General features: G+C 43.3%; 1 protein-coding gene across 3 annotated transcripts in view; it reads left to right on the forward strand.

Annotated features, from left to right (window-relative positions):
• LOC126473638 (calcium-transporting ATPase type 2C member 1) overlaps positions 1–18,571 on the forward strand; it is a 72,691-nt gene that overhangs the window by 37,198 nt on the left and 16,922 nt on the right. For all 3 annotated transcript variants that reach the window (XM_050100825.1, XM_050100823.1, XM_050100824.1), the window contains exons 11-13: positions 11,514–11,603; positions 17,992–18,096; positions 18,198–18,354. In XM_050100825.1, coding sequence (XP_049956782.1) covers positions 11,514–11,603; positions 17,992–18,096; positions 18,198–18,354 — 352 coding nt within the window. The remainder of the gene's footprint in view (positions 1–11,513; positions 11,604–17,991; positions 18,097–18,197; positions 18,355–18,571) is intronic.

Genomic DNA, 18,571 nt, shown 5'->3' on the forward strand with positions numbered 1-18,571 from the left:
TGGCCTCTATAAACAGGGAAGGGAAGTGTATGGACGTGCACTCTCTGAAATCGGGCACATCATGAGTGAAGGTACCTAACTCCTCCCTTCTAGGGGCAGGAAAACCACATGCATACACACATACATAAAAAACAGTAGGTGCAGATAAAATGCTCTGGCACTGGAAGTGCACTGGTATCGTGAAGAGGAGAAAGAACAAACCATTCCTCTCACAAGGCTCTTAGATTACGAGTCACGGAAAATGCCAGTGATGGCACTGACGTTGATTTCTTTGCCCAGTGATGGAGACTGCTGCTGCAGCATGTGGCAAGTAGGCACCGGCTAGTGGCAATGGGGGGGCGGGGGGGGGGGGGGGGGATGGCCAACCATCCCTCCTCTAGTGAGAGGCCATAGGCCAGGACTGGAGATGGCATCTCCATAGTGACTTCCTTGTTGAGGTCAGTGATTGGCATCGGAGGCATCACCAGGGGCGTCGGAGATGACGGCTGCACAGGACCCATCAACTGAGGTCACCGTGGTGGTGGCCTTGGCATCATGTGCAGAGAGGGCTGCACCTATGAGGAGAGGGGGGGGTGTGGGGGGGCGAGACGGGTACCCCGGACAGCGATCTGCTAGCCAGCGACCCTCTCTGTGGCACAAACCAGACCGTCTGTGACACAGGGACAGGCACCAGTGGCAGGGGAGGCAGTGGGAGCTCTGGTTTAGCCTTGCCTTGTGCGGCCACAACTGGTCGGGACGTCCACCCATCGGGAGTGCAGACAACACACAGGCGCCAGCCCTGGTGATGCTCAATGATGCAGGCACCCAGTTCAGCCAGCAGCTGAAACCATTATCCCAAACAGGTGCAACTGACCGGAACTGTCATGGAGCTGGTGATCCCAGCAGACGTGGCATCAGATACATCAGTTGGAGGAGGGTCTGTGGTTGGCATCCAGGTAGCAGCTCTGCCAGGCTCTTGTCCACCTCCGGAGTGAAATGTTGCAAACTCAAAAAAACTCTCAAAAGCAATTTCAGGGAACATACCAGATACATACTTCTGCATCTGAGTTTTAAACATCCGAACTAGGCATTTAGCCTCACAGTTAGATTGAGGATGAAACGGGGTAGCTGTGAGATGGTGAACACAACCATCCTGACAAAAAGATGTAAATTCTCGAGAAACAGCTTGAGGGATCGTTGTCAGTAACCGTGGTATAAGAAGTTCCTTAGTTGCAAAAATCTTAGTCAGGGCCGAAATTGTGGCCGCTGCGAACATGAACGGACAAAGCACCTTGTAGGGGAAATTCGGGATAGGCTACCAGTACAATGAGCCAATAGCTATTTAGGAATGGCCCACCAAAATCAACCTGTAGATGCTCCCAGGGGTGCTGTGGAGTTTGCCAGGTGAAAAGAGATGCCCGCAAGGCCACCTGTTTCTGGACACAGCGAGGCAAGTAGTGATACACTGTGTAATGACTCCATCTATGGCCGGCCAATACATATGCTAGTGAGCCAAAACTTTGGCGCGAGAGGTCCTCTGTGACCGACATGCAAAAACTGCAGTACATTATCACTTAGGGAAGCAGAAATCGCAACCCAGGGGGCAGCATCCTCTGTAGCTAACAAAAGAACCCCATCAAACACAGAATGGCAGTGCTGGAGGCAGAAGGAATTATGCAAAGGATTAGAGACATAGCCTGGGGGTTTTCCCTGCCAACTGTGCTGCACCAGAGGGAAGACTCGACTAAGTACGGGATCCACAGCAACGGCTGATGCTATCGTGGCACTAGAGATGGGAAAACCATCAACTGCGTTCTGGTTCTCAGTATCTAAATAGAAACAAAGTAACTTGTCCTGATTAAACGCCAGGTCTGGACTGACCAGAACACAAGATAAGGCATTGGCTTGTTGCGTTTGTCAGCCGGTAGTGTATCTGATAATGATAGTAGAAGAAGAGGAGATCCCACCACTGCAAACGATGCTATGCCTTGTCCAGCATGGAGGCCGAAGGGTGGAAAAAAGCAACCAGTGGCTTGTTATTCGTGATTAAATGGAACTTAGAACCATACAAGAAGATGTCAAATTTCTTGAGGGTGAACACTATAGCAAAGCCTCCTTTTCAATCTGAGAATACTGCTGCTGAGCAGGTCTTAAAGTCTTAGAAGTGTAAGCAATAGGCCATTCAGACCCATCCCCATATTTGTGTGCCAACAATGCGCCAAAAGGCATCTGTATCCAACACGAAATGCTGGCCCAAGTGAAAAGTGGCCAGGCATGGGGCAGATTGAAGCTTATATTTAAGGAAAGTGAATGCTCAGTTACAAGCTGGGGACCAGAAAAAGGCACATTTTTTTTTGCAAAAGTGCATGCACTAGCTGAGCAACAGTGGATGCATCTAGTAAAAACTTACGGTAGTATGAAACTTTACCGAGAAATTGCTGCGGTTCCTTAATGGAAATCGCCTGCAGCAAAGCCACAATCGCATCAGCATGGTGGTGCAACAACTTAACCTGTGTGCGAGAACCCTCAAAACATAGGTACTCAATTGACAAGTAAGAAAATTGAGATTGGCAAGTTTGCACTTGAGACCCACAGACTGCAAAACAGAGAACAGTGATTGGAGATGGCTAAGGTGGGCTTCAGTGGAAAAACCCAAAACTATATCTTAGAGATATTTGATGCAGCCGGATACAGACACCAAAAGGCAAGCGTTGATATTGATATAGGCCGAAGGTGTATTGACAACGAGAAGCCACCTAGTGGCCTCGTCCAAGGAGAACTGGAGGTATGTTTCTGACACATCAATCTTGGAAAAGTAGTGCCACACAAAAATTTTGCGAGCAACTCATCAGTGTGGGACAAAGGGTACGCATCATGGATTGTGCATTGATCGTGATACTGAATCGCCACAGGGGCGAAGCTTACCCATCGGCTTGTTAATGATGACCAGTTGTGTCTCTCATTCACTGGAAGAAATAGGCTGAATGACACTGAGTGATGTCAAATGGTCTAATTCAGCCTTCACACAGTCACGCAATGTGGCAGGCACCTGTTGGTCCAAAAAAAAAAAAAAAATTAGAAAAGAGGGCACATGACACTTTCATGGTAATGTGGACCTGAAAACTTATCCCAGGGGAAAACAGGCGAAAACTCAGCGTAGAGGGACTCCATTTGCTGATACATGATGAGAGGGCAAACAATACATTCGTAAGAGACAGGAGTGGAAAACTGACCTAGAAACGGAATCTACTGTTCATTGTACCTAACCAACTTCCGTGAAACACGTGAGGAGAGGAAAGCCCAAGTCTATGTATGTTTGTACGTTTAGTAAAGTCACTGCAGCTCCTGTGCCCATTTGCATTTTTAGCAGTTTATAAAAAATGCGCAAGTCAATGAACAGTTTGTTTGAGAAAACAGTCATTGTAGAGATACAGTTTATGTCCTTCGGTACTATTGTATCTGTTACATTTGAAGAGGAGCTACGAACCGATGCATTGTGGCCTTTCTTTTGAAACTTGTTGCAAACCACCCAACACTTAGGGCATGCAGTGTGCTTGTGTTGGACGAAGCTGTACAGGCAAGACAGAAGAGGGGCACGTGGCCGCTGCTGTAACGCAGCCTGTTGCTGCTGTAGCCATAACCAATGCGACACTGATTCAAAGGTTGTACTGCTTCAAAAGCTTCCCTGCCTCCCGAATACTCGCAGTGTGCCTAACAGAGACTGACTGAGCACCTTCTGAAACCTCCCCCCACACAACAATCTGATCACCTACTGCCTGTGACACTTCAAAGGACTGTGCTGTGTTGAGCACATCCATAAGTGCCAGATTCTCACATTGAAATGTTTTTCATGACTTCCCTATCTGGGACCAGATGACTAATATCATGCTGCGTGTGATCAGCTTAGGATTCATGATGGGTACTAGGGACAAATTTACGATGATGGCTCAACTCGTGTAATTCTGCAGTCCAGGCTTTGTAAGATTGGTTTGGGCATTTCTGACTGTGGTGAAATTGTACATGCATCACAATGCCTTGCATTCTGTCACAGTAATAGATTGAGAGAAGCTTGCACATTTCGTCAGATGATAAGCTGGCCATTTCTTGCAAAGACACATGTTGCCATAACAACTGGTACATGCCAGGCAAAAGCCAGGAAAGAAAGAAAGCATCACCCACCTGGAAAACCTGGATGTATTGATCTAACCATGTTTCGTATGAGTCCCAATCTTCAGCCGATTCGTTATATGCCGGAAATGGTGATGGTTGCACTGACTGGAGAGTAACCTGCTGTGAACATGCAGGTGCCACTTGATTAAGAGCAGTAGCAATAGCTTGACGATGTTCTGTGAAAGCTTGCTGCTGGGCAATGAGTTGTTCAGTATTTCTTCCAATGAGATGTTTGTTGGACGACTTGGCACTGGCACTAACATGTAGAGGAAACGTAACCCTCACCTGTTGCAATTTTGTTATAGCAAGAACAAACACAACTTATGGAACATGGTATTTTGTTGAGCAACGCATAAGGTACAGGTTGTGCATAGCACTGAACACATTGACTGGACGACAGTAATACAGCATAAAGAATAGGCGGAGCACCCTTTTGCCATCACTTAGATAATGCTGTTTCTTTGATGGCCTGTCAGAGCATGCCAGGGGGCCAACCCAGATGGTCTGTGTAAGTGGGCCTGTGAACTTTATGGACGCACACTGTCCGAAATTGGACGTCTCACGGATGAAGGTACATCATACAGTGTCTGAGACTGAGAGCACTAGTGCCTTGCAACAAACTTTAAACATAATTTAAAATATTTTCTAAACTTTTTCTCCTTTATACTCTTAATGTGAAATATTTACCACATCAACTCATTTGTAAAGTAAGTTGAAGCTGTTTTATGCATGAGAGCACAATTCCTTAAAGAATTGGGGTTTTACTGATTGTTCTCTAAGCCGAGAGTCATCTAGTTATATGGTGCAATCCCAGAGCTCAATTTGGAATCCAAACCACAGCACAAATTGATTTTTTTTTTCACATAGACAAAACATTGTCGGACATAAGTTTGTTAGTGGCCAGGAAAGGTCTTGAGAACAACTTGGAACAGACAATGGGTCTTTGCATGTTTAGCTTGATGCTTGTCCACACTGCAGCTAACTTACTTTTTGATTAACCAACAAGAAATTGTTCTAGTTTCTGAAAACAGATCATCATCATCATCATCATCATCATCATCATAAGTAGTAATATTTACAAAATAGTTCCTAATTTTAAAAGTTTTTAATCAGCGTTATGTCCTCTTTATCGTAAAGACAAATTGACTGATAGGCTCATCAATCTCATTGTTGAAATTTGCTGTTAATTCTTACTTTTGGTGGGACTAAGGCTGTATGAGGAATGGGGAAACTGGACTTGCATATTTTGACAACTTGTTTCCTAAACAACATCAATTTCATTCTGATTTGTACCTTCAACAATTCCTGCTTTGAAACAGATCAACCTATAAGAGTATGTGCTTGTTCAGTAAAACAACATATTTGATAAATTCTCTTGTCTTTTAGCAGCTCGAAATTATTCTAGTGTGTTTGCCAATGTTTGGATTCTATGCTGTCCTGAAGTCCACAAATGCAGTTAGTGGTTTGTTTGATCTCTTGAATCAAAAGAATGTTTTAAGATTAAGGGCAGGCTCTTTGTGTGGTCTCCTCCTTCAAAATTCTGCCTGAAGTATTCCACCCAAGTTTTTGAATATACGTCTTTCTGTATGCCTCCCATATTTTCAGTATTACCACATTGTTTTTCTTAGTCTAGCCTACATTCAGCAATGTGGTGTGAATGATAAAACAAACTGGTTTATACAGTGTGAACCAAAGTTCCACCAACACTTACAGAGGTTAGAGGTTGCTAATGAATACTTTCTGACTGTTTGAGTCTAAGGGACCCACAGCCTCTGGCAGCTCATTACAAAATAATAATAATAATAATAATAATAATAATGTCCTTACGATTTATTCAGTTTGTTAGCACAATTACTCTTGTTTCTGTGTTAATACCTTCACAGCCGTGAATAATATATCCTCCATCCTGCCCCACAGATCTTGTGTGTGTGTGTGTGTGTGTGTGTGTGTGTGTGTGTGTGTGTGTGGTACACAAGGGGCCCCAAGCTATTGCAGCTTTTCTTTTCTCCCAGGCTGCATTCCTTCCCCATAATCGACTCCTTCCCGCCCTAGCTCCTCCCCCTGAATGCACCCTCCCTCTTTCTCCCTTGGTATTTCCCTTTTTGACAACCTTACTATTCCCTTGGTTCTGCTATTCCTTTTTGGATTTGAGTCTTATGCTTCCATTTCCTCTCTTTTTCTGGCATTTCCCGGTCTCCTGTGGGGTTTGACCTTTCTTACTAAATTCTGTTTCTGAGTGTGAGCCATTGAGGGAAGAACTCCCTCCCTAGCGTCTCTGGTGACGACTTCCTCTCCCCCCATCCTCACCCTCTTTCTACCCTTCCCTCCCTATCGTAGACCCCCACCCCTCACCTCTGCAATACATCACCAGCACTTGTAGCCAGTCCATGTGGTGGGGCTGTTATGTACCCAACTACCCATCTGGCTGAGCCCCCTGACAACACAGGGATCACACTTCTGATACCTGGACTGCCATTCCCAAGTGTTTGCTAGGAGTGGTTGCTTATCTTTTTGGGGCATCAGAACTCCTAGCAGTGACTGTCATGCCAGGCAGCCCTTATTAAGGTAAGGGCTGCCTGGTGGGAGGCCAGGCCTGCAGGCTTGCATATAACCCTGTCCCTCTTACTAGGTTTATTCCATGACAGGAGGGGAAACTTTTGCCACTGCCAAGTCCTCTTTTCTGTAGAAAATGTCTAAGGTAAGTGTGATGGATTTGAATCACTTAGTAGAATGCAATCTGGTTCAATACTGACTAAAACTTCTTCTGCCAGTCCCTCCCTCCATCCTTCTCCTTGGGGATTTTAATGCCCATAACCCTCTGTGGGGTGATACTGTGACCACTGACCAAGACAGGACTGTTGAAAACCTGATGGCAGGGCTTGATCTTTGACTCCTCAACAGTGGTGTCCACACACACTTTAGTGTCACAGACAGCACTTTCTTGGCCATTGATCTTTCCATCTGTAGCTCTGGATTCCTCCTTTCCATTCAGTGGGGAGCTGATGACAATTTGTGTGACAGCGATTATTTTCCGATCGCCTTATCTAGTCTTCACCATCACTCGCCTAGAGGCCCTCCTAGGTTGCCATTTACTAACGTGGATTGGGATGCCTTTTCTTTGGCTGCCATCCCAGCTGCTTCACCACATAATGGCACTGAGTGTCCTTAAGGAGTTTGAATGAGGCCATCCTTTGAGCAGCTGCTTTCGATGTTCCTTCTTCCTCAGATTTATGTCAACGTATGTCTGTCACTTGGTGGACCTCCAAAAAATTGCCGGTTGCTAAAGACCACTGTTGTGCCCTCCAACACTACAAACGGCATCCATCTCTTGAGCACCACCTTGCTTTTAGACAGCTTCATGCTTGGACCCATTATCTTAGAAACTAGAAACGGGTTTATTGGGAATGATATGTCACTGCCACAGGGCCGAAGACTCCCTCTTCGCAGATTTAGGCAAAGATCAGGCACATTTTTGGCCTCCGTCGCCCTACAGGCATCCCAGGAATTTCCCTGAATGGTATTATCCTCACCAGTCGGGGCTCTATCACTGAGCATTTTGCTTGGCATTTCGCCCAGGCCTCAACATTGATCCACTATCCACCCATGTTCAGTTTCTCAAACACAGTCTGGAATGACTTCCTTTATCTTCACTTCCCCTCTGCCTGGAATTTTATAACACTCCATTTAGCGTGTAGGAATTCGCCAGCACCGTTGCACTCCGCTCTGACATGGCTCCTGGACCACACTGAACGTTTCAACACTTATTGATGGCTTGCCAGTGCCATATACCTGCCCTTTTTAACCATCTCTGGACCAAGGGGAATTTCCTTACCAGTGGTGAAAAAGTGTCTTTATTCTAGTTGTGAAATTTGGTTAACGACCTCTTCAGATGGAGAGCTGTTGTCCAATCTGGTTAACCAATGTCCTTTGCAAGGTACTGGAACATATGATGAGTCGAAGGCTGTGTTGGGTCCATGAATCCTGGGACCTTTTGCCTTCCACTCAGGGTGGTTTTTGCTGACGGCACTCTACTGCAGGTGATTTAATCCCCCTGATGTCTGCTGTCCATAAGGCTTCTGTCTGACATCAACACCTTGTTACAATCTTCTTCGATCTATGTAAAGCTTATGATACTACGTGGCACCAAGACATCCTTGCAATCTTATATGAGTGGGGCCTCTGTGACCTGCTCCAGATTTTTATCTGGAACTTTCTTTCATCTCACTCATTTCAGGTACATGTTGGCACCTCCCATCTGCAGGAGAATGGGGTTCCGCAGGATTCTGTTTTGAGTGTCCCTCTCTTGTTACGTCTCTGTGGTCTGCTGGTAGCTGTGGGGCCTCTTTGTATGTTGATGATTTTTCATTTATTTTTGTTTGTCTGCGATGGGTGTTGCTGAGTGCAGACTGCAGAGAGCAATACACTGAGTGCAGTCTTGGGCTTTCTTCCCTGGCCTCTATATTGCAACTGCCAATACCTGTATTATGCATTTCTGTCATCGGTATACAGAGTGTCCCCATCTGAATCTGTAACTTGATGGCCAGGCCCTCAGTGTGGTGGACTCTTTGTTTTTTGGGACTTGGTTTTGATGCCCAGCTGATGTGGCTTCCCCATCTTCAACTAAAGTGAATATGGTGGTCGCACTTCAGTACTTTTCGATGCCTCAGCAGCATCAATTGGGGTGTGCACTGCTCTACTCTGATACGGCTCTACATAACAGTGATTCAGTCCTATTTAGATTATGGGAGTCTCGTGTATGGCTCGGCATCACCTTTGATATTACAGATTCTGGCCCAGATACACCATTGTGGGATACGATTGGCAACTGGTGCTTTTCAGACATTGACCATGATTAGCTTCCTAGTGGAGGTAGGGGTTCCACTGTTGGAGGTTCTGTGCCATCATCATTTGATGACTTTGGCATTATGCATCCACTGTTTCCTGGAACACCCGAACTACCATCTCCTCTTTCCAGATACGGACATGTACCTCCTGCAATGGCAGCCCATGTCTAGGGTTAAAATCGCCATCCGCATCTGAATCCTTTTTCTGAACTCCAGCTTTCACGTTTTACCACCTCTTCACTGGACCACATTGTGTACACCTCCACAGTGCATACCCCCATCAACAGCTCTGTCTTGACCCATCACAAGGTCCAAAAGACTCTGCTCATCCTGAGGCCTTCTGCCACCAGTTCTTCTCCATTCTTGGCATGTTTCGGGGTTCATAAGTAATCTGTACTGATGGTTGCTGGTGATGTTGGCTTTGATTAAGTTCATGCAGGATGTAATTAACTCTGCTCCTTGCCTGATGGCCACTATGTTTTCACTGTGGTGTTGGTAGCCATCTTTCGTGCTCTTGAGCATATCCGTTCCTGCACCAGTGAGTCCTTCGTCATCTGTAGCTACTCTTTGAGCAGTTTACAAGATCTTCACCAGTGTTACTCTTGATGTCCCTTGGTCCTGACTATGCAGTATTCTCATTTTTCCCTCAAACAGTGTGGACACTCGGTGGTCTTTGTCTGCACCCTGTGTCACAGTGGCATCCTGGAAAATTAACTTGTTGACAAATTGGCTACCGGCAAGCCACCTCTTGAAATCGGTATTTCGGAATGGGACCTTAGAATGGTATTACACCTTAAAGTTCTAATGATTTGGTGCACGGAATGGCATACTCTGACTTTGCTGAATACATTATGGCAATAAAGGAGATCATGAATTTGTGAAGATCCTCCAGGCGGTCTCTTCCAGGGACTCCATCATTCTTTGCTGGCTGCGCATCAACTATACTTGGCTGACTCATGGTCATCTCCTCCATACAAGGATCTGCCCCACTGTCATTGTGGTGCCCACTTGCCCACTTGACAGTTGTTGACATTTTGCTGGACTGTCCTAATCTAGCCGACCTGCTGCAGACCCTTAATCTTTCAGACTCGCTTCCTCCTTCGTGTGTGTTCTGTTTGAGTGTGCGTTCTTACTTTGTTTTCCTGTGTTCCTCTCACACTGTCTGTATCGCTAGTTTTTCTGTGTATTGTTGGGTTGGGGGTCTGTCCTCCATCACACTTTTTGCCCTTGGGGGTCCTCTTATTTCCCCCTTTTCTTCTACCTTGTTCCTTTCTCTAGGCGTTGTTGACATTTGGTAGACCTTGGGGTTTTCTTTCCTTGGACTTTGCACACTAGGCCCTTCTTTAGTGTGCAGTTTGGTTGACTGTACTATTCTAGTTAGGGGGTGGGGGGACTGATGACCTCATAATTAAGTCTCTTTAATCTTTGAACTAACCAACAATCGTACAGCACACAACACAGAGTAATGCCACAAACCTCAGATGAAACAGTGTGCTATGATTAACTGCCTTCACTGTACGAATAAAAAGATAGTCATTGTGCTGCGCTTCCATTGCATTCAGCGAACAAATGCACCAGGTGCATATCAGCCAATTTTTCGTCACTAAACCTATCCATACAGTTGTGTACCTCTGTTAAGATACAGTTCACACTGGTGGAAAAACAAATGCAGGATGAAAGTGAGCAGTACTGAATGCAAACCGGAAGGCTAAAAGTAAAACGAGTACTACTGTTGTTAACAACTGTGAGCAAGTGGAAACAAAACACATCGCGCATACCCTCTACATTTAAACTGTTGTGCCCTGTTTTCAGTGCAGTACAGATGCAAAGCCAATTGGGTGGAGAAACAAAATGCAATAACTTTTATAACGCGTTGCTGGAGATAGTGGTGGCCTTATACTGAAATCGTTCTTTTTCACTCTGTATTGTACTCTCACATCTTGGGAATGCTTGTAATTTGCTCACCTTTTATGGTCAGAGAATAAGCTGCTAAATCACATATGAGTCTCATTTTAGGTGACTTTGTTAACTGAATTGTTGGGTTTACCATTTGTTCTCTTACAACACTTACAGTATTCCAAGAATTTCATGAAGCTTAACCATGTTTATCCTCTTTAGTACATATTCTATCATTCATTATTGTTGCTAAAAATATGCAGAAACACAACATTTCATCTAAAAAAATGATCTTTAGTTAATAATAATTTGTGCTCATTTTTAAAATTTTTACCACAGAGGGAAACTGTCTTAGGTTTCTGAGTAGATATTCTTAGATGAAACATTGTTCAGTACTCGCAAGTCAACTCTTGTCCAGTATTTTAGAAATCTTGTTGTATTGTTTGATGTAAGTAACAAATTGACATTTAATTTGTAGGATTATAATGACTGGGATATTGATAAATAATATCAGATATATATTTTTTGTCTAATTTCCTTTATCCCCTTCATTTCTGAAGTACTTGGTAAGTTCATTGTACATGCACAGTAATATTTCATCAGTAAAAAAAATTCCGTTTTCAGGTTGGCTGCGTATGTAACAATGCCGTGATACATTCGGAGACACTTCTGGGTCAGCCAACAGAAGGTGCCCTGCTAGCAGCGGGCATGAAGGTGAAGTGCATTTACTCTGTTTAATTATTTTTTCTTCATTTTTAGTTACAAATGAGTGTAGTTATATCTTTTCCAGGAAAAGGATTCATAGAAGGGACTGGTGGTATTCTTTCTTCATTTTATACCTTAAGTATGTGTAATAAAAAACTGCAATTTTAGCATTCTGATATGACATTCATATATCTACATCTACATTGACGTCTACATGATTACTCTGCAATCCTCAGTTAGGTTCCTGTCAGAGGTTTATCAAACCACCTTAGAGAAGCACAAGCTTTTTTCTTTAAGTGCATTATCTGAAAACTGCCTTGAGCAGTTAAACAGAGAACTGACTCATGGTGATAACATATTAGACCTTCTGGTGACAAACAGACCCGAACTATTTGAAACAGTTGATGCAGAACAGGGAATCAGCGATCATAAAGCGGTTACTGCATTGATGATTCCATCCGCAAATAGAACTATTAAAAAAGGTAGGAAGATTTTTCTGTTTAGCAAAAGTGACAAAAAGCAGATTTCAGAGTACTTGACTGCTCAACACAAAAGTTTTGTCTCAAGTACAGATAGTGTTGAGGATCAGTGGACAAAGTTGAAAACCACCGTACAATACGCATTAGATGAGTATGTGCCAAGCAAGATTGTAAGAGATGGAATAGAGCCACCATGGTACAACAACAGAGTTAGAAAACTGCTGCGGAAGCGAAGGAAACTTCACAGCAAACATAAACATAGCCAAAGCCTTGCAGACAAACAAAAATTACGCAAAGCGAAATGTAGTGTGAGGAGGACTATGCGAGAGGCATTCAAGGAATTCGAAAGTAAAGTTCTATGTACTGACTTGGCAGAAAATCCTAAGAAATTTTGGTCTTATGTCAAAGCGGTAGGTGGTTCAAAACAAAATGTCCAGACACTCCGAGACCAAAAGGTACTGAAACAGAGGATGATAGACTAAAGGCCGAAATACTAAATGTCTTTTTCCAAAACCGTTTCACAGAGGAAGACTGCACTGTAGTTCGCTCTCTAAATTGTTGCACAGATGACAAAATGGTAGATATCAAAATAGATGACAGAGGAATAGAGAAACAATAAAAATCGCTCAAAAGAGGAAAGGCCGCTGGACCTGATGGGATACCAGTTCGATTTTACACAGAGTACGCGAAGGAACTTGCCCCCCTTCTTGCAGCGGTGTACCGTAGGTCTCTAGAAGAGCGTAGCGTTCCAAAGGATTGGGACAGGGCACAGGTCATCCCCGTTTTCAAGAAGGGACGTCGAACAGATGTGCAGAACTATAGACCTATATCTCTAATGTCGATCAGTTGTTGAATTTTGGGACGCGTATTATGTTGGAGTATAATGACTTTTCTGGAGACTTGAAATCTACTCTGTAGGAACCAGCATGGGTTTCGAAAAAGACGATCGTGTGAAACCCAGCTCGAGCTATTCGTCCACGAGACTCAGAGGGCCTTAGACACAGGTTCCCAGGTAGATGCCGTGTTTCTTGACTTCCGCAAGGCATTCGATACAGTTCCTCACAGTCGTTTAATGAACAAAGTAAGAGCATATGGACTATCAGACCAATTGTGTGATTGGATTGAAGAGTTCCTAGATAACAGAACGCAGCATGTCATTCTCAATGGAGAGAAGTCTTCCGAAGTAAGAGTGATTTCAGGTGTGCCGCAGGGGAGTGTCGTAGGACCGTAGCTATTCACAATATACATAAATGACCTTGTGGATAACGTCAGAAGTTCACTGAGGCTTTTTGAGGATGATGCCGTGGTATATCTAGAGGTTGTAACAATGGAAAATTGTACTGAAATGCAGGAGGATCTGCAACGAATTGACGCATGGTGCAGGGAATGGTAATTGAATCTCAATGTAGCCAAGTGTAATGTGCTGCAAATACATAGAAAGAAAGATCCTTTGTCATTTAGCTACAATATAGCAGGTCAGCAACTGGAAACAGTTAATTCCATAAATTATCTGGGAGTAGGCATTAGGAGTGATTTAAAGTGGAGTGATCATATCAAGTTGATCGTCGGTAAAGCAGATGACTGACTGAGATTCATTGGAAGAATCCTAAGGAAATGCAATCCGAAAACAAAGGAAGTAGGTTACAGTACACTTGTTCACCCACTGCTTGAATATTGCTCACCAGTGTGGGATCCGTACTAAATAAGGTTGATAGAAGAGATAGAGAAGATCCAATGGAGAGCAGCGCACTTCATTATAGGATCATTTAGTAATCGCAAAAACATTATGGAGATGATAGACTCCAGTGGAAGACTTTGCAGGAGAGACGCTCAGTAGCTCGGTACGGGCTTTTGTTGAAGTTTCAAGAACATACCTTCACCGAGGAGTCAAGCAGTATATTGCTCCCTCCTATGTATATCTCGTGAAGAGACCACACAGAGGCATACCGACAATCCTTCTTTCCACGAACAATACAAGACTGGAACAGAAGGGAGAACCGATAGAGGTACTCGGAGTATCCTCCGCCACACACCATCAGGTGGCTTGCGGAGTATGGATGTAGATGTAGATGTAGAGATATTTCTCTACCATTCCATTCTCCGTGTGTGGGAAAAATGAACACTTAAATCTTTCTGTGCAAGCTCTGATTTATCCTATTTTCTTCTTCTTTCTTTCTTCGTGTGGGTCATCTAAGGACCACACACCAATTTCAATGCTTTCTTCTTTGTTGTTGTTTCTTTTTCCTCCAGTATTCTCTCATTTTTTCACTATGTATCCTTTTTCTCTCCTCGGATTATTTTGACCCTGCCTTCTTCTTCCTCTTGCCTTGCAAGTCTTCCATTTTTAACACTTTCCTCTTGAAAATCTCTCTTTCCGTTGCATCTTTTTCACTTATGTTGTTTCTTTGCAAATCTTTCCTAACTTCTTGAATCCAGGCTATTGTTGACTTCTTGCCCCAAAGATATTTAAAAATCTGTTTGGTGAACCTGTTGCTGTTCCTTCTGTATTAGTGTCCAAAAAATAGCAGTCGCCTCTTTCATAGTGTTCCATTTATGTTTTCTGTGTTGCGTATTTTATTATAATGATCACTCTTGAACAAAATATTTTTACACTCTGAGGAGGAAGCTGGCAATCGAAGTTTGATGAGAACATTCTACTGCAACAAAAAATGCCTTTGGTTTAGTGATTGCCACCCAAATTCATGTACCATTTCTGTGGTGCTCTCTCCCCTATTTTGCAATATTGTGAAATGAGCTGCCTTTCTTTGAACTTCTTCAATGTTCTCTGTCAATCCTTGCTCATGTGGATCCCACACCACACAACAGCACTCCAGAAGAGGACATACAAATGTAGTGTAAGCACATTCTTTAATAGACCTGTTGTTGTAGTCTTTGGTTTGCTTTATCCACAACTTTAACTGTGTGATCGCTCCAATGTAAGTTATCTGTAGTTGTAATCCCTAAGTATTTAGTCGAACTTACAGTCGTTAGATTCATCTGATTTATCATGTAACTGAAATTAAGCAAAATTTGGTAGACTCTTGTTAATTCGAACCTCAGCAATAAATCAAATTTCTTGATAAAACAAAATAGTTGTTCATTCTCTTGATTAAACATCAATAAATCAAAGAAATTGTGTGTGTCAGATAAGACTCTCTACATACACAGTATAGTTTGAAGTTAGCGCCTGTCAATACTCGGTAATTTGAATTGTTTTGTCATTCTTGTGTCATCTTTAAGTTCTGCATGACAGTCTTCTGCTTACTCAACAATGTGTAATGTACTGCAGTATATAGACCAGTTATAAAAATCGATTCTCACACAAAATGATGAAAATATTGGGGTCTTGGAAACTGGGGTGAAACAAAAATAGCGTAGCAAAATCTTTTGAGTTTCCACCATCCTTACTTCAATAATCCTGAAGCAGAAACTATGGATTGCTGGAAACATATCACATGGAGGGATGAAGTGGACTCCCATCTGCAAGGAGAGTCAATGTAAAGGACAAAATATCCCTGTGAGGGGCTCTATTATTAAGGAAAAGGCAGGAGTCATTCGCTGTTAATCTTCTAGCATAAATGGTACCTCTAGTCAGCAAGTATGGAGTGTAGCCATGTATGGAAGTGAAACATGGACGATAAATAGTTTGGACAGGAAGAGAATAGAAGCTTTCGAAATGTGGTGCTACAGAAGAATGCTGAGGATTAGATGGATAGATCACATAACTAATGAGGAGGTTTTGAATAGAACTGGGGAGAAGAGGAGTTTGTGGCACAACTTGACGAGAAGAAGGAATTGGTTGGTAGGACATGTTCTGAGGCATCAAGGGATCACAAATTTAGTATTGGAGGGCAGTGTGGAGGGTAAAAATCGTAGAGGGAGACCAAGAGATGAATACACTAAGCAGATTCAGAAGGATGTAGGTTGCAGTAGGAACTGGGAGATGAAGAAACTTGCACAGGATAGGGTAGCATAGAGAGCTGCATCAAACCAGTCTCAGGACTGAAGACAACAACAACAACATAGTAAGCAAGTTGCTTGCAAACTATAAGAAAAGACTGAATCATTTTTAAGATGACTGTGGAGAAAGCACAAGTTCTGATGACATTGTTTGGCATGGAAAAATGACCTAGAAAGCCTGCTGGCAAGTTGCAAACTATGTGACTTGTGCAGTACTGACAAAACTTCCTTTTCTACAAGCTTATAATCTTGACCACACATTTATTTTTTAAAGATAAAAAATGTTGTTTGGAAATCATAGCAAAGATGTAGTAATGCCCTTGCTTGTAGTGAACATGGACACGTTTGAGAAGCAAAAGCCGCTTTCGATAGTGAACTCTACTATCCCACAGGTCATTTCCTGTGGCCCACGAGCCTCAACAAAGTCATGGATGACAGCAGAATAGGTCAAAGAGCGGCCATTGAACCTGGACAAAACATGGAAAATGGAAGTGAAAATGCACAGTTCACAATTACCCATCGACTCTGGAAATATGGAATAAAATTTTTTCTGGTCAAGTGCCCTTCCAGAATTACTATCACTTGACTGGGAATTTGGAATTTTAAAACTTTGTACTGCAAAGCTTGTTGATCGTCATGCCATCTCTCCTGTCTCCCACCACCCCCCAAAGTCCCACCGTCCAGCCACAGAGGAGCATTCCATTTGTGACTCAGTACTACCCAAGACTGGAGCAACTGAATTACATTCTCTGCAGGGTTTTGATTACCTCTTGTCGTGCCCTGAAATGAGAAATGTCCTACCCACTATCCTTCCCCATCCCTCCCACAGTGGTATTTCACTGTCCACCGAACCTACACAATATACTCGTCCATCCTTACACAAACCCTGCTCCCAATCTCCTACCTCATGGCTCATACCACTGTAATAGACCTAGATGCATGATCTATCCCATACATCCTCCCACCACCACCACCACCACCACCTCCTACTCCAGTCCCAGACACTAACATCACATATCCCATCAAAGTTAGGCTACCTGTGAAACCAGTCATGTGGTCTACAAGCTAAGCTGTAACCACTGTGGTACATTCTGTGTAGGCATGACAACCAGCAAACTGCCTGTCCACATGAATGGCCACCGACAAACTGTGGCCAAGAAAAAAGTGGACCACCCTGTTGCTGAATACGCTGCCAAACATGATATCCTCCAGCTTTTCTGTATTGCAAGGTGGGAACTTCCCCTGCAATACATCCAACATTCCCGTAACCCTCCTGGCCTCAATCTTCGTTAGTCACTGTCCTCACCCATACAGCCCCTTCCCTGTTCCCATTACAGCATTACACAGCTGTCATTCCACCACCACACCTAGTCTTTTTATTTATCTCCTTTTCTGCTGTTTCCACCCCCCTCACCACATCTACCCTGCCCTCCATCTAACCTACAGCACTTCAGTGTCTGTCACTCCCACTTTACTATCCCTTCCCTTCCCTTCCCTTCCCCTCCCTTCCCCTCCCCTCCCTACCCTGGCCTCCTCCTTACACCCACCCAGTCGCCACTCCTATTGTGCACTGGTGCTGCTGCTTGCAGTGTGGTTTCAGTTGCCTGAGACTGCAGTTGTGTGTGTGTGTGTGTGTGTGTGTGTGTGTGTGTGTGTGTGTGTGTTTCGACGAAGGTCAATGGCCGAAAGCTTTAATTGTGACAGTCTTTTTGTTGTGCCTATCTGTGACTCCACATCACTGCCTTCTATTTGTTAGTTTTTAGTAAAGTTTTCTCTCAACAATGTAAACAAGTAAATTGAATGTTGTACTGTTGCAGTGGAATGTGTGGAATTATGGTGTCTTCATTCTTGAGTATGTTAGTTTTTCTGTGTGCTGTGTTCTACTTTACTAATCACTGAATGAATAGGTTTCACTCTGAGGAGTGTTTATTAAAAATGTCTTCTGTTTTACCGTGCAGCATGGGATGTATGGAGTGGCAGACAAGTACGTTAGACTCCAAGAGTACCCATTCAGTTCTGAACAGAAGATGATGGCTGTGAAATGTGTGCCTAAGTATGGTGATGTAAGTGCAAGAAATTATTTTGTGATATTCAGTAGTGATTTTCATGTGTATTTAATGTGAGAAATAAGGTCTACAATGACTAACTGTGCTTACCTTTTCAGAATAAAGAGGAGACATACTTTGTGAAAGGAGCTCTTGAGAAAGTTCTTCAGCAATGTACAAAATACTTAATAAATGGTACAGTACAACCCCTCAATGCCAAGAAAGAGCAGGAATATCTTGCTGAAGCATATGAGATTGGCAGAAAGGGTCTCAGAGGTAAGGTTTACTGGATGTGGCTTGGAGTGCCTTATGGATTAACAGAGAATTATTTTGAATACATTGAATGCAGGTGATGACTGAGAGGACTGTGGAGAATACTTAAGGAAAAAGCAAACAATTTTTATAATGTTTCTGTATCTTGCAATATTTTTCATCACAGAAATTATTTTTGTACATTTCATATAAAAAGCTGCATGTAATATTTGCAACAACA

The sequence above is a fragment of the Schistocerca serialis genome, chromosome 4 (assembly GCF_023864345.2).
Source record: "Schistocerca serialis cubense isolate TAMUIC-IGC-003099 chromosome 4, iqSchSeri2.2, whole genome shotgun sequence".
Taxonomy (NCBI): domain Eukaryota; kingdom Metazoa; phylum Arthropoda; class Insecta; order Orthoptera; family Acrididae; genus Schistocerca; species Schistocerca serialis.